The sequence below is a fragment of the Drosophila biarmipes genome, chromosome X (genome assembly GCF_025231255.1).
Source record: "Drosophila biarmipes strain raj3 chromosome X, RU_DBia_V1.1, whole genome shotgun sequence".
NCBI lineage: Eukaryota > Metazoa > Arthropoda > Insecta > Diptera > Drosophilidae > Drosophila > Drosophila biarmipes.
The window spans coordinates 6,170,830-6,194,176 of NC_066611.1; the positions used below are offsets into that span (position 1 = coordinate 6,170,830).

The 23,347-nt window shown below is 36.5% G+C and overlaps 1 protein-coding gene and 1 long non-coding RNA gene across 2 annotated transcripts; one reads left to right on the top strand and one right to left on the bottom strand.

The window, feature by feature from the left end:
• Nucleotides 1–2,800: 2,800 nt before the first annotated feature.
• LOC108024366 (uncharacterized) lies at nucleotides 2,801–9,532 on the top strand. The gene is made up of 3 exons (XM_017094270.3): nucleotides 2,801–2,902; nucleotides 4,043–4,110; nucleotides 8,940–9,532. The coding sequence occupies exons 1-3, from the start codon at nucleotides 2,801–2,803 to the stop codon at nucleotides 9,280–9,282; spliced, it is 513 nt and encodes a 170-aa protein (XP_016949759.2). The 3' UTR covers nucleotides 9,283–9,532.
• A 746-nt stretch (nucleotides 9,533–10,278) lies between these two features.
• Nucleotides 10,279–12,079, bottom strand: LOC127010813 (uncharacterized). Its single transcript, XR_007763613.1, has 3 exons — nucleotides 11,928–12,079; nucleotides 11,526–11,710; nucleotides 10,279–10,658 (listed from the first exon to the last, which is right to left on the bottom strand). It is a non-coding gene; the product is annotated as an uncharacterized LOC127010813 (long non-coding RNA).
• Nucleotides 12,080–23,347: the final 11,268 nt, after the last annotated feature.

Below are 23,347 nucleotides of genomic sequence, written 5' to 3' on the forward strand. Positions count from 1 at the left end.
TTCGCCGGCAGAGGAGTAAGCCAAATCAATTGCAATTACAACAAACAAACACTCGCAGGACGGGCGCTGCACTCGGAATGCAAATCGAAATCGAAATGAGAATCACGTTCCGGCGCTGAGCAGTGTCTCCAGCATTTTGCGATTCCGCCGCCGATTCTGGGTCCTCGACTCCGGGCGCCCCTTATGCCCCCCGTGCACCTTCCACAGCCCCTGATATCCCTTTCCCACTTCTGTTTCCACATCCACCGTGCCGGCGGAAGGGGAGTTTTGTTTGCATTCGATTGCTTTGCTAAACATGTGCAATGAAAAATGCGTGCACAAAATGAATGACGCTCGGGGAAAATGTGGAAAAATGTGTGCAAATGCGGCGGGGGGAATAGAATGAGTCAGGGAAATGAAAATGGAAATGGAAATGGCTGAGCCAACGAAAATAACATCGACTGAAAGCTAATAAATTGCCACTCGACCGGGGACTTGTGGCTCGGCGAGAATTCATAAATTTGATTTGTCTCCTTCAATTTGGCAATCCCGTCGTCTAAGTGGCGAGAGCTTCGACAACACGGGATTGCCAGAAAATGTTATCTGTGTAGCCACCAAAAAATAATCGGGGACTAAAATAATAACATAAATAAATAATATAAAATATATGTCTTATATAAGTATTGCAAGAAATACTGAACAGTCCTGAGAATGGATAAAAACCCCAAAAACATGTTGAGAAAAATGCTTTATTTGTTTTCGGAATTTCACTAAATTTATATAAATTGATAAAAAATTTAATAAATAATTTTTAAATTAAATAAATATCTATGTTATCTTACATTTATATATATATTTTGTAAGTATGTTGCGCCTTTTTTAAAAATTATATATTTATTATTTTTAGAGCGCTTAAAAGCACTATTAATATTTTTTATTGCCACAGCCTTTTATTGTGTCTATTATTTTTAAATCTTCTTCTGAAACATCATCCCTTAAAATGACTTATCACATCAGCAGGCATAAATAACAATTTACTTTTTAAAGTCGCAACGAGTCAGAAGTATAAATAGGAGTAGAGGTGACGGAACAAGCGAGTTTCAGGCAACATTCATAATGCACATGTCCGAGATAAACCAAAACAGAAGACAAATGCTAGTTCATAAATTGTCAAGCGTCGGAAAAAAGAGGAAATGAAAACGAAAAGCCATCTCCTCGCTTTTTTCACCAACATATCTCCTGGCTTTTTTGCTCCATTTGCTACGCTGCTTCAATGTTTTTTAAATTGCTTTAATAAATTGGAATTTAATTAAAAATAACATTTTTGTGTTTATAGTTTTCTAATTTATTTTAATAAATATGTATGTTTATTTAATAAAATTGTATCATTTATTTTTATTACATTAAGAAATCAACTTAGTTTTGTATTTAAAATGTTTACCAAACTGAGGAAGTTTATGTCATTTATTTATTTCAAAGTGTTTTTTAATGTTAATGAAATATGACAAAGGATTTATGAAACCAACAAATATGTTTAATTTTAATAGAAATTACTAGTATATATAATATAGGAAAGATTAAGGACACGTTGCTTTAGCTAAATTTAAGTTCGCCTGTAAACTGTAAAATAATAATATACTATAGGAATTTATAATGGCCTTGAAACCCTAATGGATATTTTTATTTAGTATTTTTATATGATTTGATATCAAAAATGAACTACAAGGGAAAGTGAAGCAGTAGGTAAATATACAAAAACGTTCTCCCATTTTTGTAATACAAACTTGTTGAGCATCTAAAATAAATCTTCCTCCTGGCCGTTTCTCCTCTTTGATTAACTAGCGTAATTGATTTTTTCCAGCCCAAAAATAGCACATAATTGGCAACATAATATGCCGCTCCTGTTTATCGAGTGCCATTACTCAAACAGGACGAGTACAAATACAAATATCCCCTCGAGTGGGCACATCCACTGACCAGAACCGAGCACACTGATTCCCAATCCGAGTCCGGAGTACGGGACCTAAACAAATAGGCAGGAGTCGTGATTCAGGTGATTCAGGTGGAGCCGGAGTCACGGAGTCGCAGGATCGTGATGGCATCGGGAATTGCCTTTATTTGTCTTCATTACACTGCCTGGATAGTTTTTGGGGCGGGCACAAAAAGAAGATATCAGCAGATGTGGCAGAGGCAGGAGCAAGAAATTCAAATACTCTTGCAACTCGAAGAACAATCAAAGTTTCGGGCCAAGGCCCCCACAGATACTCTGTTGTTCGGCCACATTGTTTTGCTTGCCTTTCTGTTTTCTTTGGGGCTGGGGCTGGGGCTGGGGGTGGTAGTGGAAAAGCCCATCTCTGGTTTTTCCTGCCGATGTCGCAGCGCTCTTTTCAGATTAAGGACATGGCAGGAGGTTTGTTCGGCAAGTTTTTTGCGGCTTTGCTTTGATAATCCCACGTCCTTTGCAGGACATCAAGGGCATTAGCATGTGATATGTGAAGCAACTTCTCGCAAGCTCTATATCGAAATAAATAGGTTTCACACAGGACTTTTTTTTAAACTTAAGGCCATCAGTTTAGGTTTCTTAATTAGGGAATCAAAGGAGTTTAAGGCGCGGCAACTTCATCAAAAATATTCAAATATTCCCTTTCCGCGCTGCCAAGAACTTCATCTATTCACCAACTGTTGCTTTTGCTGGCGCGGCAGCTACAGTGCCAGCCATAAAAGGAAGGCCATTCGGAATTTACGCCCCGCCGACCATTTGTCGTCAGCATAAGCGGGATCATCTGAAGAGCTGAAGTGGCCAAAGGACTTAGAGGGTGTAATGAAAGCATCCCCCGGCCCCATCTTCCGTCCTAAGTCAACATCCTGGACATCCTGGACACCCCTGGAGGAGCGCCAGTATGGCTCACCTCCTCCTGGCGCGGTAATAAGTTGCAACTTTATTATTTCATCTGGCCCACCACCTTAAAAGGCTCCAAATAGGATGACCAAATCACCCGGTTTAATACCATCACGAGGTCCACTCAGGGCCATCTCCAGTTAATTATCTTTCTCGGAAATTGTCATAAATGTAAAATGCAATCTAAACGAAGAAAGATGTTCATTATTTCTTATTAAAATATATAATATATATGGAATACATAAATAAAACTATCAGTATTTTAGAATTAAATAGAATGGAATGGTTTTTAACCTTACAAATCTTAAACTTAACCTTAAAAAAAATACAAGATAAATAATAAAATACAAAATAAATAAAAAAAATAAAACATTTTTAAATAAATTAAAATATAAGAATGCCATAGAAAAATCTTTTGCAATTAATAAAAAGTGCGATTTAAAAAAAAAAATAAAAAAAATAATAAATATAATATTTGTAATAAACTTAAACCTGGTGGCCAACAACATTTCATTTTTGTTCGACACTTTTAAATAAAATAATAAAAATGGCCAGAACATTGTGATTCTATAAAGTTTAAAGTTGATGACTAAACTGGCTCAACACCTTTAAAATAAATAATATGTAACAAAACCTTTTTTACACCATCCCCTCCATTTTTAGGCCGTGTGAAAAGGCTGCAAATCACCGGTCGATGGCCGAATGTCAATTTACGTAAATTTTATGTTTATTTATACATTGATTAATGGCCGAGGACACACACAGGGTCCGCGGTGGCAAGTCTTCAATCATAAGAAGTCGCCCCTTTTTTTGGTGTTCCGAGTTCCGTGTTCGGTGTTCGGTGTTCGCCCTTCGCTTTATTTATGCGTACAATTTATAGGCTGAAACAAGCATATTTGTGTCATTAGCCGCAAATTTTTGACCCATTTGTCATTAGAGCTGACTGCAGACGAGCAGGCCCAAGGTCCGAGGACCGAGGACCGAGGACCATGGATTTGCATAAAACAAACGGACACGGACACGGCTGTGTGTGCCGGCCATTGTGCCCTGCCAAAATGTGTGACCGACAAGATTTATCAAGTAATAACAGACATTTCGGACAACCCATAGACCCATTAGTAACACGCTGTTTGACATTGTCTGAAAATATCATTTTAATCACAGACCACACACGAGAAGCACATGGAGCAGGCTGCCTGGATGGTCGGATGGATGGGCATGTGGATGCGGATGTGGATGTGTCTTCTGTCTCGAAGGAGGCGGAGGTAGTCATGGTCGGGGCTGCCTTCAGCTTCGGAGCTTTAAGGTGCTTCATGGGTTCTTGAACCCTTCAAAATGATATGCCAAATTTCTGGCGATGAAAAGAAATAATAGTAGATTTTTCTTGTGAGAGATAATTAAAAATACTGAAGATGGTGAATAAATGTATCTTTGTTGAAACGCACGTTTTATATACATTGGAAACCATCTAAAATCTAAGAACTAAGAACTCTAAAAGTCAGAGAACTTAAATTTCTAAAATTCTAATTGGATACAGTAACAAAAAAAAACGCAAAAAAGAGAATCAAAAATTCTAGTATTAAATGTAATATTCTAATATATAGTACATATTATATACCTTAAATATATTATAAGATTATTTTATTATTATTTGATATTGATACTTCCTCTACTCGAGCCAATACTAGGCATTCAGGAGGTTTCTATATGATTGTACTTTAAGAACCTATACCATCTGGATAGTGATATTTTAGGTGTTTTTAAAGGTTCCGCTCTTGCGAAAGTACCTGGTGCTGTGAATTATGGTGTTTCCGCTATTTGTCCGCGAGTTGTTAACAAATTGAATCCCAGAACTATTCAAATTAATCCAGCAACTTTACCCTGGCTCATCTGTCCGCCTGTCCGCTTGTCCGTTTGTCCGCTTGTCCGTTCGTCCGCCTGTCCGTCAGTTGGCGCATTTCCACCACCGGCAGGTGGCTCCGCACTGACTGATTTATGTGCGGCAATGTCTTGGGCTGGAAAACTTTCCATTGCGGGTTAAGCCACGGCGAAGGAAAATTAAAAAATTACAGAAAAAAAGAAAAGTGGCAGCCACGAGGAAATCTTGGGTAACTTTTTGATTTGTCTGCCACAGTCAGCCGCCACCACGCCGCAATTGTGCCCCCAACCCCATCCGAGCCCCCAGCCAGACCCACTCCAGGTCCTCTGGGTCTTCCTTAAGTTTTAATTACACGAAACGTGAGCCAGATTACAAACTGCCAGTCCTCTTGATTTGTGAACGGAGCACAAATCAAGCCCAACATGACGGAACTTTCCAATAAACGATTCACTTGTACCCCAGCCCCACGAACAATTATAAGTCGTAAGTTATACTTGACAAGAAAGAGATTCTCTTGCCGTCTGAAGTACACATCTTCTTGCCTTTGAAAAAGTGCTACAAAAAAATTAAATACATCTTTAAATTATTTAACATGAAGATTAAAGATTTTTGCAAAAGAAAACGGAGTACAAATGATTTTTCACTGGCAGATGGTCTAGAACAAATAGATTTCAAAGTTCCTTTTTTTAACTTTTGGTTTACAAAAATATTTATAATTAGCTAAATATATATATTATTTTTTAGCAATCATTTTGTACTAAATTTTGTTGTAAAAGTAAATAAATTATAAGCGGAGTGAGGACAACCAAAGTCACAGACAGAAGCCCAATTCAGGAAATCAGTTAACACACATTGAAGCACTTGATGGGATTATGGGGCATTCCTGTGCCCTTGTGTGTGTATTTATGGGGGAGGTTGGGGGGTTTGCAGAAGGCTCGATGGACAGGCCTCCTATAGAGTAGGTGTGTATCTGGAACTTTGAGCCCAACTACAAGGTACTTGTGGCTGCAGCGACCGCAACAAACGGATTTCCAGTCACACATAGCCTATCAAAATGGACCACCTCCGCCCAAGAACACCTGCTCTAGTGCATTTCATCATTACATTAAGTCGAACTACATATTTACATTAAATTATACAACTTTTAGAATGGAATACAAGAGAAACGAACTTAAGATGGGACATTTTTAAAAATAATATACAATTATGTAAGCTCACTATAATTATAATATAATTATATATTGAAAACTTAAGATTTGTTTGGTGTTTTGAGATTTGAACACATTTTTTTAAAGTGTATTAAGGTTGGGTAGATAGCAGTATAGCTTCGAGCGATTTTCATATTGAGAAGACAAATTAATTGCGAACTCATGTAGTTGTTTGACGATGCCATCCGGTGCATCCAAGGTCTACAATGTGTAAATGTATGGATTTCAAATGGAATTGGAATAGTAAGGAGGTTTTTGGAGCTATACATATTACCTATATGATGTGCAGATTTTAATGTAAATGTTTACCAAAACCATTCCGAACAATACCTATGATTATGTTATTTATTTTGGAAACTATTTTGCTGAATAATATTAATAAGCAGCAATTTAATTTACAGAAAATTAAAAAGGATTACTGAAAAAGGATTACTATATGTCTTTACTCTTATTGAAACATCTATATGAATATTATGGAATATTATTTTTTATTTGTGTTATCTGTTTCCGTTGCAAAAACTAAGGAAGCTTCGATATTTATTATGCAAAAAATTAAAGATGAAATTCAATCCGAAGGAATTCTAACAATTCTTTGTTTAAAAATATAATTTATTTACGAAAACAAAGACACAACTGTCGCATCGCAATATGATAAGCTGGAAAACTACACTTTGAAAATAAAATATTTAATATTTATTTATTTGCATTGGAACAAAGATAAAAACACATGTCGAACTGGATTAAATTATATTTTTTTACTGAATATATATAACTTTTATTTAACTTTCTGATCAACTGGCTCCCATTAGGCTTGATTGAAATCCCGCTGTGGGAAGCCGTCTCCTATGACAATCACAAAGGTCCATATGGGATTTTGATTCCATCGAAGAACTTAGGTCTCTAAGCACAAGGAAACCACAACAATATGAAGAGCGGGCGGCAGGCGGAAACTTTTTTAATTAAAAGGAAAAATAAGGAAAGAAATGAAACTTTTGCCACTGACAAAATGTTTCTCCCGGCCATCAACAAGTTAAGCACAACAGAAATTGTTTCTCTGCCGTATTTTTCCACCTGTTTTCTTCGATTCGCTTAAACCTCATAGCCAGGCAGCGCAAAAAAAGGAGGAAAAATAAAGACAAAAAAGGTAGGAAAAGCCACCCACTTGGCTGCCTGCCTCCTTTGTTGTTGCTCTACTTATTGCGCTTCATTTGCAGCAATGAAATTTAAGCGTTTAGAGAAAAGTTTCCCATACTTTGTTATTCAGTCTAGTGTACTTTATGCGATTTATGCCGTTTCGGAAATTAGCTGCTCGATACTTAGTTCTTTTGAGCATGTTTAATAATTATGGGTTGAGGAACACATTTTAAATGGGAAATTAAATTAAATAAATAATAATATGATGTGGTAAAAATATGAATAGCAATTTAGGCTTTGAGTTCATGTATATCAAATTAATATTTTATAGATTTCTTTGTCCTTAGATAGATTAAATGTATCCTATAGCAGATACCCATATTTTTATTTACAACTTCCCGGGCCAATAAACATCGTATTTCGGTTGTTAACATCCTTTTCGCCTTTATTGACTTTTCCAAAGGGTGTCGGCCAAAAGGCTGTCGAAAAATGGGCTGGAACAACGGGCTTACTTCCTGGCAGCTGTTCCCCGTGTATTACATTCGAGCTCTGTAATTATTATTATTATTATTGTGTATTATTATCATGATTGTTTTTATGGTTTTTGCATTTTAAAACCAATGAGACTCGAACAAGAGTTCGCATGTATGCTTGCGGGTGCGCCAAAAATTACCCAAGAAATGGTATTTTTATGTCGCTTTAACTGCTTGTCCGTTGGCCATCAATTTTACCAACTTCTGGAGAAAGTGTGCCAGCCAAATGGCAGTGGCGGGGTGAAAGGAGAAAGGGCGAGCTGTTCGGCGAACATAAAAATCAAATTTCCGCATAAATTGTTCGCTCAACATTTGTAATTTTGTGTTGGAAATTCGAAGGAGAGCAACGGAGTTTGAGTCATTTTACGTGTAATATATGACATTGGCAACCAAAAAAATTTTCCTTATTTTTTATAATCATTATTATTTGGAAAAAAATATAAAATTTATTGAAATTTTTTATATATATTTTTTTATTATTTCTTGGCTCTAATATTGACTAACAACCATAAAAATTTGCATTTTACTGGGTATCTAATAGTTGGTACACATACTTTTTACAATCGGAATAGAAATCCTCTAATTTATTAGCCTACTTTAAGGAAAAATTATTATATTTCTTGGCCTAATATGGACAAAAAAAACCATAAAGACTTGTAAATTGTATTGGGTATCTTATAGTTGGTACTTGTTATTCTTGCAATCGGAATAGGAATCCTCAAATTTATTAGCCTGCTTTAAGGAAGTTGCCATAAAAACTGGTAGACTATGTAACATTTTATGACCCTTTCAGTGCATATTCCGAAATATGAAAAATTATACTTCTTTAATTACGGAGTAATGGTTTACAGTAATGACAATAATCTTATATATATTATACATATAAAAATATAATATAGTATATTTGTACAATTTTACTGGGCATCTTATAGTTGGTATTCGCTATTTTTGCATTTGGACTAGAAATCCTCTAATTTATTAGCCTGCTTTAAGGAAGTTGCCATAAAAAACTGGTAGACTATCTGACGTTTTGACCTTTTCAGCGCAGATTTAGAAATATGAAAAATGATATTTCTTTAATTAAATTAATGACAATAATCTCCTAGGGTTAAGGCGCAGAAAAAGCGACCCAATCTGAAACCCGAGACTGCGAGACTGGGGCGCAATCGCAAATGGGCGGAGTGCTTCCAGTTTCAGCGATTAGAACGGAGGAGAGCTGAGAACTCAGTGACCTTGGACTGGAACTGATAAGACAGCATAGGAAGTGGTCACTCGTATCAAAATCGGACTGGGTGGTGGTTACTCAGTTGTTTGTTTGCCAGCGAGCTGAGCACAATGAAGCCCGCCGTGCTGCTCTGCCTGATCCTCACCAGCGCCCTGTTCCTGGGCCAAGGTCGGGGGAATCCCGTCGACGTGGAGGTTCCCAGTCCCGAAATCAACGCTGTGGACACCGTCTTCGACGAGGAGGATGCCACCGATAAGCCACTGGGCATTGTGTCCATCAAGGTGCGCCACCTCCAGCCGGATCCGGAGCTCTGCGCCCAGGTCTCGCGGTACCACCCACACCACCCCCAGTGCCACAACTACTGCAAGCGCCAAGGCCACTGGATAGGCCAGTGCAAGAAGGAGGCCTGCCACTGCTTCTCCTAGGTATCCCTCAAGTATCTCTAAATAGTCCATATAATACATTTTTTTTTTTTTTGAAAAATATTACCCTTTGCAATGTACTTTTAAAATGGCTTTATAAATATATATCATCTTTTTTAAAATATAAAATAATTATATTTTTTCAGTAGTGAAAACAGTATAAAATAATAAGTTCAATGATTTAATTTTTAAAATATTATATTGCCAAATTAAATAATAAATAAAGGAAACTATCGAAATGTTCTTCAAATTAGTCATGATCCCCTCCTTTTTTTTAGATATTTTATTAATTTAATCACAAAATCTACAACTGAAAATTTTAAATAAAAATCCGAAGAGAGAGAGCAGATAGGTTGAATATTCATAGCCCATTTGCAACCCCATTTCAAGGATGCCCGTCAACTTTTTCATTGCCCCAACCATCCACAAAAAAGTTCGACTTTCTGCAAATTTTGACTCGCCTAATTATCAAATAGGGCCGCATTTTATTATAACTTTCGGGTTAACGAATTCGCACAAAGTGCCCAGGAATGAATCTCTGACCGGTCTCTGAAAACAATTTCCAATTAAAATCAAATCCAAACTCGACCTTAAGGAGCCAAGCATTTTAATGAGTGTCATTGAAGGCACAAGCGGCGCCAATTATTTCCATTAGTTGACATTTACGCATTGGCCTGTGGCTTTTCAAGGAGGTGAAGTGCCGGGCAGAGGTCGCAGATATTCACATTATTAGCCAAGTTTGATTGATGGCATTGTTCTGTGCAATAATTCTGCAGAGGTACCCCCCGCTCCTTGGTTGGATGTGACAGGGAAAATGGGTAAATGCGAAATAGATTTTCCATCCGTGTTTTCTCTGGCATTTCTATTTCGCCCCCGCACACATGCTGTAAACTGATTTTGGCTCAATATAATGCGACGTCCCTCACTTTTGATAAGGGTTCTCTCCGCAACCGGAGGCTGTCAAATGATAAGCAGCAGACAAGCCCAATAAAAGGGATTTAGGCGGAGATACCAAATTGTTATTATTACAACACTTGCCCGGAGGAAGGAGGGTCCGGGCCACGCACGGCTGCCTTTCCAATTAAAAATTCAAAAGCCTTTTTTCAGCCACTCACCAAATTGCTGAACTACGTGCCAAACAAAAAGACAGAAGGTTCCCGGCTCAAAACGAAATGCATGATTTATTTATAGATATAATATTCATATGGCCATGTATTACCAATATCATGTCGAAACGGTCTGCCCTATGAGTAAGTGCCAACAGCTATTGCCCATGAAATGATTTGCGAAAATTGGTCAAAAAATATATGATCCATAGCAGAGAAAGCCAGCTGTCCAAAACAGTACGTCTTTTTGCTGTATGCCTTCATTTGACTGAGCTACGATTAAAAAACGCGGAAAAATAGTATTTTTGACTTAAATCTAAATATCGTATTTTTCGACAATAGTCTTCAGTATTTTGACTGCTCTAATAGAAATAAGAATAATAATTCAGACTGAGGAGTATCATACCTCATTGAGCTCGTTGTTTAAATTCCAATAATTTGGTTTTAAAAATTCTTCAGTCTCATTAAATGTTTGACAAGGAGGAAAGCCTATTTCGGCAAGCCGAAAATTACACACCCTCGTTCCTACTTTTCCAGATCTCCAGTTCTTAATACAACAATAATATATACTATACTAAATATTAAAATATACCACTAACACACATCCTAAGCTAAATGTATTATATATAACTTATATACTACTTAGAATAGAAAGATGATTGTGAATGCTGACAGATTGGTTTGATGATGATCTTTAATATATACTTGTGTACATATACGCATTGCATAATCAATTAATTAACCAATGCTTTTAATTGTCCGATAAGGTTATTTATTTGCATAGGTCTTGGGTCCATTAACAACATGATTAAAAGATTAACTGGTAAATTTATATATACTCGTAATTTTCGAACTCTGATATGTTTGCATTAGTTTACAGAAATATTAGCAAATTAAGGTATCAGAAAACATTGCCAACACTCCATGGAAAGAAATTATCCAATTCATTTAATTTACATGGTAGCATTTCACTAGAGACACTAAACTGTTATATAGAAAGTAAATCTAATTTTGTATAAGCACTCAAAAAAAATGTCTCACCAAATATATAATGATTTCTGACTTAAGGCTTTTCTGATTCAAAACACTTGGTTTTTCTTAAGGGGTAACTAAAAATACTTAATTCACTAAGGTACATACCTGAAGAAGTTTTCGATGCTCTGGAGTCTTGAATGACGACATCTCCATTTATATAAATCCAGTAATCAATGCAAAATCTCCATATCTATCCAGTGGATCTGTCCACAATCGCCAATACACACACACACATTCGCTGGAACTTCCGGTCAACTGGTTTTTCGAGTGACCATAGCATCCATTCTTAGCTAGAAGTAGAAGAAGAGATCACTTTGTTATAAAATTATCAATTACATAAGAAATACGTGTTAGAGGTTATATTTACAATATGTTTTAAGTTGTTAGTTGGATGTTATATGTTGAATATTGATTATAGATTTATGCATTTTGTACATTTAATATTTCTTAAGTACACTATAAGAGGTGACTGTGAATATTTAATAAACACCTAAATAAGGTACACACCTGGAATGGTCTTCGATGCACTGCATCCTGGACTCCAGTCCCAACTCCATCCAGTGATCTGTCCAAGAGCACCAACACACACACACACAAACACTCGCCGGAACTTCCGGTCAACTCATTTTTCGAGTGACCATAGCCCATAGGTCATGCATTTCGAGCTAGAACTAGTTGGGAATTATAAGCGCCCACAGAAGAAATTAATTTAAAATTAACGTTACCAATGACGTGGCCAAGTATAAATTGCATAAATATGACATAATTATTATTCCTTAAAATGTTTGATATCATTCAACATGTCTTATTCGTTGTTAGGTGGATTTTTATAATGCTGATTAAACATTTTTAAATGTTGTACATTTAAAGTTGATTGAGTCTATCTTAAGATCCTCCAACAAATATTTAATTAATACCTAAATATTTAAGTACAGTCCTAGACAGGTTTTCGATGAACTGCATCCTAGAGCACAGTTCCTTCTCCACGTATATCCGGTGATCTGTCCCGAACTCCAACACACACATATATTCGCCGAAACTTCCGGTCGACTGACTTTAAGAGTGACCATAGCCCACAAGTCATGCATTTCGAGCTAGAACTAATTGGGAATTAAATATCCAGTTTTGTTTGGCAGTGATTAATTCACATTAATAGTTACAGAAAAAAGGATCTTATTCTTCAAAATTTTTAGCAGCACTTTAAGGATTAGAACATTCCACATCCACAGACAGAGCGGAGGAGCAGACGTTTAAGCTCCGCAATAAGCTTCATTAATTCAGCCAGCTCAGAAAACTGTGAGTAACATGTCGGCTAATTGGGAGTACTTTGAGAATTTCGTTATATGGTAAAAGTTCTCGCTTACCGAGTCTGATTAGATGCAGGGCCCTATTACATAGATTGTTAATCGTTCGGGGGCGGCAGGTAAATCGCCTGCGAAGGGCGGCTTAACTGGCGCCGGGGGACACGGGATCCCTAATCCAGGATGCAGGTGGCGGCGCTACATCTAGATACCGCCCTCCCCCCAAGCGAGGTACGTATAAAAATATACATATTTTCGTGTATATCTTTATAATAATTTGTTTGCCGGCAAAACTCTCCCCGGGGCGCATTTAACTAAAACACAGTCAAGGACACGTCATTGATGGCGGAGTGGGAGTGGGGCCAGGTGGGATGGGAAGGATGAGTATTAGGGACGGGATGGCAGGACCTAGGGATGCGAGGTGCCGAGTATCCCGGCCGAAAAACACTGCTCGTGGCAATTATAAATTGTTGAAAATAATTTCATTAAATATGTAAAAAGGCGACGGCAAATAGAGGAGCTGCAGGAGGATCCCTTTTGGCCGGCTTGCCAACTACGTGCCAGCTATTAACTTTGGCCTTCCCAGGGACTCCCTCGCCAGGACTCGAACTTTGACTTCCTGTGGCCTCTAAAAAAAATCCCCCCACTTTGCAGTGCATATTGTGACGAAGATGTAGTACTAAGTAAGTTATTAGCCCCAGAGAGGGGGGGCTTTTGGCACATTCCATTTGCTTGAAAATTTAATGATTTTACTAAACGAAATTTCATTCCATTTTGCGCCCTGCAATTGTTCATTTCACCTGGCCCGCTGAGTGGTATTGCAGTCCATGCAGGAAATTAAGTTGGCTATCTAATGAACCCTGGCTGGCCATGGACACAGGACGGCATTGAGTGGTACACACAGTACAGTGTGCCCTCGAAGGAAGGACAAAGTTCCCCTCTCTCGCCCTAGATTGGTTTAATTAATAAAGTCAATTTTTTAAAGGCATACATACAAATGCGGACATTAATGTTAAGGGGAAATCAAATATGAAAATTATTTGTAGAATATGTTTGATAAAAAAAGAAATTTTAATTATAATTAAATGGCTTCTTCTTTTTTCCTACGTACACAAATTGTGGTGAATTTTCCAACACTTTTTACCGCTCATACATTTCAAATGGCTTTTAATATGGAATTTGCACAAACAGACCTTTTACTTCTTCCTAACAAAAAAAGTGTGCTGTACACTGTAAAAATGTAATACTTAATAATTCTGAGAAAAAGTTGTCAGTGCCATCTGTTGAATGAAATTAAAAATAATTCTTTATATTTCTAAAAAAAAAATACTGACTAAAATTATTGTAAAATAGTACCAAATTGCTTTTAAATATTTCAAATGTAAACATATAAAATCTTACAAGTTTTTAATAAAAATTTAATTAAATTTCATTATATTTATTGCGTAGAGAATTTTTTTAAGTGCCTTAATACATTTTTGTTTACATAAAAGAAATACAAGTGTGCCAAGATAAATGAGAAATAAACAGTATGCATTTTCAAATATATTTTTTTTTTTTAATACATGGCTAAACGTGTTTTTTACAGTGCATCGCTGTGCCTTTTTGCCTTTTCATTAAAGTTTGCACTTCTTCGTTAAGGACAAAGAAAATAATATGTGCGAAAATAAATGATTGGCATTCTGCAATCTGAAAATTTGCCAGTTTAAGTACATGGGGAAAATACATTTAAAATTTCATGAAAAATTCTAGGTCACTTGAGGGCCTTCCACGGGGACTTCCTCCGCCACTTAGCCGGCCCGACGCATTCAGAGCCACTCCCTTTCAGCCGGGCGAACGGCAAACAGTTGCTCATTTATTTCTTTGGCCTGTCGCGCTGCGCTTGGAACTCATTACTCATACCACACGTTGGCCACGTTGGCCGTGCTGGCCACGTTTAAAGAGCTGAGGGTGTCCTGTGCGTGAGTCACAAATTTGATTCACATGCGCTCCATTGGCTCGCGAGCGCACGGAAACACTTGCCTCATTTTAATAAAATAAAAGTAATGAGTCCTGCCAAATTAAATGGCGGCCAATTAACCGAAAATCCTCTGCCGCGCATCAGATTTATTTAAATTTCACCATTTTTACTTACTTGGTCTTTAAAGATTTTTATGGGTAAAATTAAATAAAGAGCTTAAGCTGAGGGCCTCTTGGCGGTATGACACTCGCTTAATTTTCGTTTTACTTACTGGATTTATTTTAAAGAGTCTTTGCAACGCAACAACGTTCTTTATATTTTTATATAGATGTTCCATAAATAAAACCAATATATTTACATTTCTTTGAATTTAAAAAAATTTATTTTTTTAACTTTCCAAGGCTAATGACAATGCTCATAGCCATATATTATTATTATATTATATTATATTATTATTATATTATTATTATATTATTATTATATTATTATTATGTTATTATTATATTATTATTATATTATTATATATTTTAAAAAGTAAAATTAATTATTATTTCTGAACAATACACAAACAACTTTTATTTATTTTTATTCATTCTTAGGTTAAAAGGCATTTAGAACATAATAAAACTTAAAATGTTTGATTTCTTAATTTTTCTAAACATTGTTTATAACCAGAAGAAATTCTTTAAAAATTTTTCTTAGATCATCTAACTTATTTTTATATTTAAAATTCTTAAATCTTCAATTTTTAAGACCTCCCCAACAATTTCGGAAACATTAATTGCAACTCGCTGCCATAGAAAATAAAAAAAAAAATTATAATAAAATCCCCCTGACTCTCCAAAATAAAGTTATTAGTGGAAATATGCACCACCGTGCCCAAGCTATTTTAATGGCTATTTAATCGCCTCTAAATGCTAATAAATATAATATGTGCTGCGTGGGAGACCCAGTATCATCTTCCCCTTCCTGTTGAACAACAACCGGCAATTTGCTTGGCTTCAGTTGGTACAGCACATAAGTGCAGTCGGAATACCGCATTTCGATCAAAGGCAACAAATTAAAACCCAAGCAGTGGCAATGGAACTGAAAATGAAAATGAAAAATGAAAATTAGGCGTTGAGCAAATAAAAGAAGAAAAAAATATATGAAAAATGTGCAAATTAGCTTAAATTCGTTCACGCACGAATGAAACGAGACTCGGCGCTGAGTAGCCGGGCAGGCACTTGGTATTGGGGAAATGATATAATTGCTGGGGCAGGAAACTTAACTGACTGAGTGAGTGAGTAAGTGACTCAGCTCAGCTCGAAAAAAGGAAAAATTTGAAAAAAGAGGAAAAAAAAAACAGGGGAAGCCGGGTAAAATGCAAAGTTGCCGCGCATGCTGCGAATGCCCCAAAGTGTTGCACACTTGACTGCCTCGGATGATGGGAGTGGAAATTCGAAGGGAGGATGGCTTACACGGTTTGCCACACCAGCAGCAGCAGCAGCACTTGCCACCCACTCGCCACCCCATTTGCACCCACCCACCGGGTGACTTTTCCGACTCCTTTCTTTGTGGGCGTCAATTACAAGCAGGCTTTGGCTCGGCTCACTATTCCCTTTTAATTTCCTGCCTGCCCGCCTGCTGTTGGCGCCGCCACTCAATGAGTGCTCCAATTTTTAATGGACTTTCATGCCCAGCCATGAAAAATTATACCAAATAATGATCGAAATGCAGCATTGAATGGTTTATTATGCAAATGAACATCTCAAAGTGATATGATCCAAAATGCTAAATCCCTTTTATGATATGATATTGCAGGTGTTTATTTGCAGAAGCAGATAACTAATGATTAATATTCCAAAATTTAATTTAAAATTAGTCTCATATTTGTATGTAAAAGTATTTTATTTGTAAAAAAAATATTTCTTAATAATTTCTACTGTTTATAAGTGAATAAAACTATAGTAATTGTTAAAAACAAATTCTTAAATGTGGATTTCAGCTTTTTTATTTATCTTATTTTGTTTTCATTTTTAAAAGATATATTTTTTTAAGTAGAGTATTTTTTTAAATATAGTATTTTTTTAAATATTTTTTTTGAGTATATATTTTTATGAGTAGAATGGAATAATAGTTGGATTAAAATAATATTAAGTTCATTGCTGATCAAATGCTTTTAAACTTAAGTTTGAGATACATTTTGCAAGATACATTCCACAAGATACTTTTTATGAGATACATCTCTTAGCTATAAAAAAAGGACGGCCTTCCTGCTTCATTAATTCCACATGGTTACTCCTAAAAAATAAATGCACTGCACCACAATAACAGCTCAAACAGAGACTGTTTTTCCAAACCGAAGCCCTTGAAAGCATCTATTCTGTTTTAATTCCACTGCTGTATCCCACATCTGGAAATATTTGCATGTACAATGCGGCTGTCCATTGCACGGAAATTTATGCGGGTACAGGTTTTCTCAGAAGCACTGTGGAAAAAAGGCGCACGTTACTCACCGAAAGGTCATTCCTTCGATCCGGAGGCATTCTCTCGAGCCGTAATAAGCTTTACAGCTTATGGAGGTCCTGAATGACCGACCACCTCCATAAAACCAGGGCCAGGGCCAGGGCCAGGGCCAGAAGGAACCGAACCAGATGCACCGGCTACATGGCACCAATTGCCGCCGCTTCTTGGGAACTCGCTTACTTATTCATGGCATGGCTCCTATTCGAAGCTTGCCAATTGCCGCTGTTCCAGGGGAGACGTACGAGGTACTCATGAGGCGTATTGGCTCAAGGTTGGGCAGGAAAATTCATCAAGACCAAGCAAAATGTATTTGACATAATACAGATTTTTATGAAAAATTAAAGGGAGTTGATCAATATATCAATGGAGATATTTACTTATAGGAATTTAAATTGGTGTTCTGGTACTTATGGAATTTAAATAAATAAAGTATTTTTTTAAATAAGGCAGCTTTCAACAATGATATCTTCTTTTAGGAATTAAAATGAGTGTTTTACTGTTTCTAGAATTTTAGTAAGCACGAAAAATAATCAATCCAATATCTTTCATTAAGAAACAAAGAAGGTTTCAATAAAGTTATTGAATTTAAATAAATACAAGAAATAATCGATCCAACATTTTTAAATTTTAATATTTTGGAATTTACAAAAAGTACTCATTTACAAGTGCTTATTTTGAATTTTATAAACCAAAAAGAAATACGAAAACCCACATATTTTCTTAAGAAAATAATATATATAACCCTTTAAATAATAATATCTTCTTCTTCTTAATTCTAAAAATAGAAATCAATATTTTGCCTTAGGAATAAAAAACATATAAACAAATATTTATATGTTGGACTTTAAGTAAAGACCTGTATGAGAAATGTTTTAGAGAGCTCCAAATACATCATCAGTTTATCTCAAATATTTTTTTTAATTTAAAATTGTATTATTTTTTTATTTATTTTTTTTTTTATATATTTTATTTTATATATTTTTTTATTTTAACAAGAACTTGGAGATGGCAGTAATTTGAAAGTTCTTATGTTTGCATAATCGATTAGTTTGTTGGTTATTTAAGGCTTTTGTGAGCCTCTCGAGGTATACCACACCTTCTTTCAGAAAGGACAAATAACACCAAGTACCAAGAGTCCAGAAACATTTATTTTTGTTCCTCGCCCGGGTTACATGCAACCAAAGCCGGAGTGTCCTGCATTCCTTGTCGTTCGCCGGATACGGACGCCGATAGCGGAAATTATACTATCTGCTAACTGGTTTCGTAATGTTTACTTGGCCCTCCGCTCCATCGACCATCGCCCATCGTCCACCTCGGAATGCATCCGCAAAATATTCAGTGAACAAATCGACGCTCGGCCAGCAATTGCATTTAAATAGTTTTTCATTCGACTGGGCAATTTTCTTTTTATTTTAGCTGCCACAAGGATTGGCGTTGGGTTTGGGCTTGGTTTTTGGCCTGGGTTTGGGTTTGGGTTTGTGTTTGGGTTTGGGTTTGGGTTTTCAGGGTTTATTAGGCAACCTTTTCTGTGCATTTGGCATTTTGGTAGCTCTAATGGCCCAGTGCTCTCAGCAAAGGCGCACTGTCAGTTACAGGTTTTTGTGATTTATGCTAAGATAAATGTCATGTTTGTTCATTTGCCGGCCGTGTTTGTTTATTCATATGTCTGCTGTGCGTTCCTGGTTTGCGGCGCTTTGCGAACGCTTCAATGCGTTTTCACATGGTCAACTGGGGGCCAGGACCTGGTCCGAATCAACGCCATCCCCTTGGTCCTTTTGTGTTTCTGCCGGCCATTCAATATCATTCCACATTCTTTTGAATCTTAACAAATTCGTACATATGTTCTCGAACGATTGGCACGCCAAGTTATCTTAATAAATTTGTTATTTTCCACTTTCTGCCGCCTCCTTCAAGTCCTTCGCCTGCGTTTGATTAAATTAGTTGTCAGCTTGTATTCACTTTGTTTTCATTTTCATTCTTTCTAAACTTTCTCCCTTGGCCTGTTTCATTGTTGGCCCTCTGCTGCTGGCTCCGCCTTATTTTGGCCGTTTGTAGTGCGTATTCCCTTGCCCAATTAAACGCTTTTTTCCAGCCGCCCGCAACGCAGCAGCAGCACACCAAAACACCAAAACACCAAAACACCAGCAGCAACAACAAAATGTTTTTTGATTAAAATTAAAGAAAGTTTTTGGCCTGGTTTAAAAGTCAAGAGCGTCGAGGGGCTGGCCGGGCGGTCAAGGGGGTGTCACAACAAGTGGCCAAGGACACAATATATCGCGCTGAATGCATGATAAGCTGCGTAAGCAAAAACAAGGAGCGCTGTGCCACCAGCAAAAACACAGAGAGAACTCTGAGGATCCCAGATTTATAATGCTTAAGGTTGCTTAAAATACTGCTTAGTAAATTGAAAATAATATAATATATATACAAAATATGTATTTTTTATTTAATTGAAGAAACTTTACTAAACTGAAATCTTAGAAATCTAAAAACTAGTATATCCGTTTTTTAATAAATTCTTGAAACTCTCCAAGGAGTGATATATTTCTGAACCTTCTTCATTCTACTACAATTTTTGTTTGTTATTTTATAATATTTTATAATAAATTTAAGCAGCATTAAATTTGTAAATCAAATAACAAATTTTCTTTGAACATATATATTTTATAGCTTTAAAATATAGGCGTAAATTAAAGTCTGACGTTTATAACTTAGATAGACATCACACATTCTCCTAAATAATACTATAAAAATATATGTTATATATATGTGTTTTGTTTTTTAAAATTAATTCATAAATTGGGTAATTTAGTTTAAAAAAAACTGTATATTTTAATTTAAAAACATAATTTTGCAAGCTGCAATATATTAACTTAATTTAATGCCTGACTTTGCCATCTTGATATACCTCCTACACAAGTATATTATTTTATTATTCATTTATATATCTTACAAATCTTGTCAACCAATTTATTTTTTTTTATATTTATTTTATTTTTATATTTTTTTTTTAAATTTAAAAACAACATTTTTTAAAAATTGGCAATTGGAGATTTTTATTTAGAATCATAAAGTTTTGTCATATAACAAAAACATTTTCAGCTGTTTGTTATATCTTAGTGTTCATAATTTAATGATAAATCTAATGACATGTTTTATATTTTAATTTAAAAACATTAGGTAATATGTTTAATATTTTAGTTACCAAGGTTAAGCCTGCAAAACGGAGCTTTCAATTTTCTTCTTTGTTTTTTGTACTACTTTTTTAAACCAATGTATTTTAAATTTAACACAATACGTAAAGAATTAAAATCCAGCAAGGTAAGAACTAAAAAGGTGTATGTTAAAGGGTTTTCTCTGGTTTCCAGATAGTAGTTTCGACCGGCGTTCGTCTTAAAGAATCCCAACCGTAGGCGGAAGGCGAGAGCAGATGGCTTAAATCGGTGGGCCGCTGTCGCAGCCAGCGTTTGACATCAGAAATTGGCATCGTTTCGATGGGGCGCAAACTCACTTAAAGCGGGCTGCCGCGTTTAAAACAGCGCCGAAAACGCGCTGTTTTTCCCCCAGCACCAGCCAGTTGAGCACTGGCACAGACCGCAAGCTAAATTACGTGGCAGATTCAAATGAGCATTTGAAGCATTTCCATGGAAAACTTTTTCGCCTCCCCGTATCTGCAAGTGTGTTCGCGTTTTTTTCCCCCGTCAGCGCGGGAATTGTAATGAATAATTTAGCTTTTAACTGTTCGGGGAGTTGGAGCTGCTGGCCAAGTTAGGTGGCCCGAGGTGGGGAGTTGGGTGGCTAGCTGGATGGCTGAGGAGCCAGAGAGCCGCAGAGCCGGGGAGGCGGTGGCACGCAATCTGGTTTGGATGGCCAATGTGGCTGGGTTTAGTTTTTGGCCCCGGCTCCGTTGCGTTGACAACCACTTTGGGTCGCGGGGAAGGCGGGAGTCTGGCCAGGGGGACCGCTTACCTTGAGCGAATTTCGGGGTCCGCTTAGAGCCGACTGCTGATTCTGCCCGCCTTATACGATATACGGCTATAGGAAGCCCCTGGCGAACACACAACCCACGACTGCCTTTGGCGGCTTCAATACAGTTTGTTTAATGCATTTCTCTGTTTATTCACGAGGGAAAGGCTGTGCAGGAAAAAGGCTTCACACTACCCTATCTCTTAAGGTGTCAAATATTATAATACTTTAAATAATAATTTAAAAGTGTAACAATCAAACATACCTAACACCTTATTTGTCTTATTTGTATTTTATTTATTTATTATTATTTATTTATTATTTGTATTTTATTTTATTTCTAAAATAACAAAACCAATTTTAAATTTATTATTATTTTTATTGTATTTTATTTTTTATTGTATTTAAATAATCTCTTAAAATTATAAAATAATCAAACGTATTTAAAATGTACTTTTATTGTATTTAATTTATTATAGCATTTAAATCACATCTTTGAATTGTAAAATAATCAATCATATTTAAAATGTATTTTGTTTAGTTGTTTTTTATTACGGGATAAACGTAAAGCTGTTATTATATATTTTTATTTATTTTTAATATTTAAACTAATATATTTCCATTAATTCTCCTGCTTTTATGGTTGAAGGCCTCATAGCTAGCTTTATAACCTCACCTTAGAGGTGGAAAAACGTCGATGTTTATCGATGTTACTAGTTATCGTAACTGTACTTTCTTAACCTCAATCCTTTATATTAAGCGTAGTGGAACAAAAAAAGTAAAATTTTCTATTAAAAGTGGTTAATGTATCCATGTTTTATTGTAATAGACCATTTTTTAATATCTTTTATTCAACTATTTGTTTTGTTATTTAAAAAGCCTAATATAATAAGGTTGATCAAATGTGTTTCAAAATGTTTCAATTTCTTCGAAAACTAGAAATAACCCAGAAATCTGATTAATGACGTAAAAAGCCTTTCTGGACTCGAATAATAGGAACAAATATTTTTTAACGACCATGTCAAGTCGATAATAGCCAGCAGATCGACGGAAGCCCGAAAGAAGGCTAGTAGTGCACTTGTCGAGCCAAAGTCCGTGGAAACCAGTTAGGTGGGGTGTTGCTCGGGGGATTGCGGATTGCGTATGGGCTATTGGGGACCGGGATCCCCCACCTGGCTGCGGATCTCAATTTGCGGCTGCATTTCACCCAAAATGCGACAGCTCGAGGTGCATTTCCGTGAAAATAATTGGCGCTGGCCGATGGCTCTGCACGCTTCCTTTTGGGGGCTTTTGATAACCAGTTTCGCGCTGGCCTGGCCGCACTGATTTAGTTTCGACTGCGGACTGTGGGATTGCATAAGTCCGATTGCCAACGCATCGCCGTTTCCTGGCCCGCTGTGTGTGTACCGCCTCCAGTGTCCAGTTTCCAGTTCGCAGCTTTGAGTTTGCAGTTTTCAGCGACCAGCCCGCCCCACAGCCTCCCTAATTAGTTTCTGGAATGCTCTATGTGAGCCCATGAATTATGGGGCCTCGCAAATGACAAACTGCCAGCATAATCGCTCGCGATTTGATACCGCCCTGGATTATCGGGTTCGGGGCCTGCACTCATCTATAATTTGGCCCGCATTCGATGCCATTCTGATGCGCGAATTCTGAACTTGCAAATGGAGCGGGTGGCAAATTAAAATACATTTTATTATAAGGCTGATGCAATTATTCGTGGCACAAAATTGGTTCGGTTTTGTTGCGCTGCAATTCGATTAGGTTAAATTTCAGCGCGATTCGATTACACTGCTTATTCATAATTATGTCATGCTTTAATTTGTAATTACGCGAATTTCGTTGGCAGTGCAGATTTTAATCAGTCGCTAATGCGTTTACAGTCGTTTATCTATATGGTAATGTTTTGTTATAATAATAAACCATTTTGCCTTTCTTTTATCCTTCAACATAATGCTTTAATTGAACCACAGCCATTTAAGATACGTTTGCCTTTAAATTGTTACCCAAAAGACCCCCCGAAATAGTGTCTTTAAAGCTCTGTCGGCCCCCTTTAATATTTCATATTACACCAAAGGCCATTTGTGGTCAATAGATGTGCATAAAGAGGAAAGTGGAGAGAAACTCAATATGCTGAAAGTGAAAAAGTTTGCTCCGTTTGATTTTAGCACAATATTCGCACTGGAGCACAT

Excerpts from the sequence above, each read along its gene's own strand:
- LOC108024366 (XM_017094270.3), top strand. The coding sequence starts at position 2,801 with ATGAAAGCATCCCCCGGCCCCATCTTCCGTCCTAAGTCAACATCCTGG. Across the intron at positions 2,903-4,042 it reads GCTCACCTCCTCCTGGCGCG|ACCACACACGAGAAGCACAT; the intron begins GTAATAAGTTGC and ends TTTTAATCACAG. Across the intron at positions 4,111-8,939 it reads ATGGGCATGTGGATGCGGAT|TTGTTTGTTTGCCAGCGAGC; the intron begins GTGGATGTGTCT and ends GTGGTTACTCAG.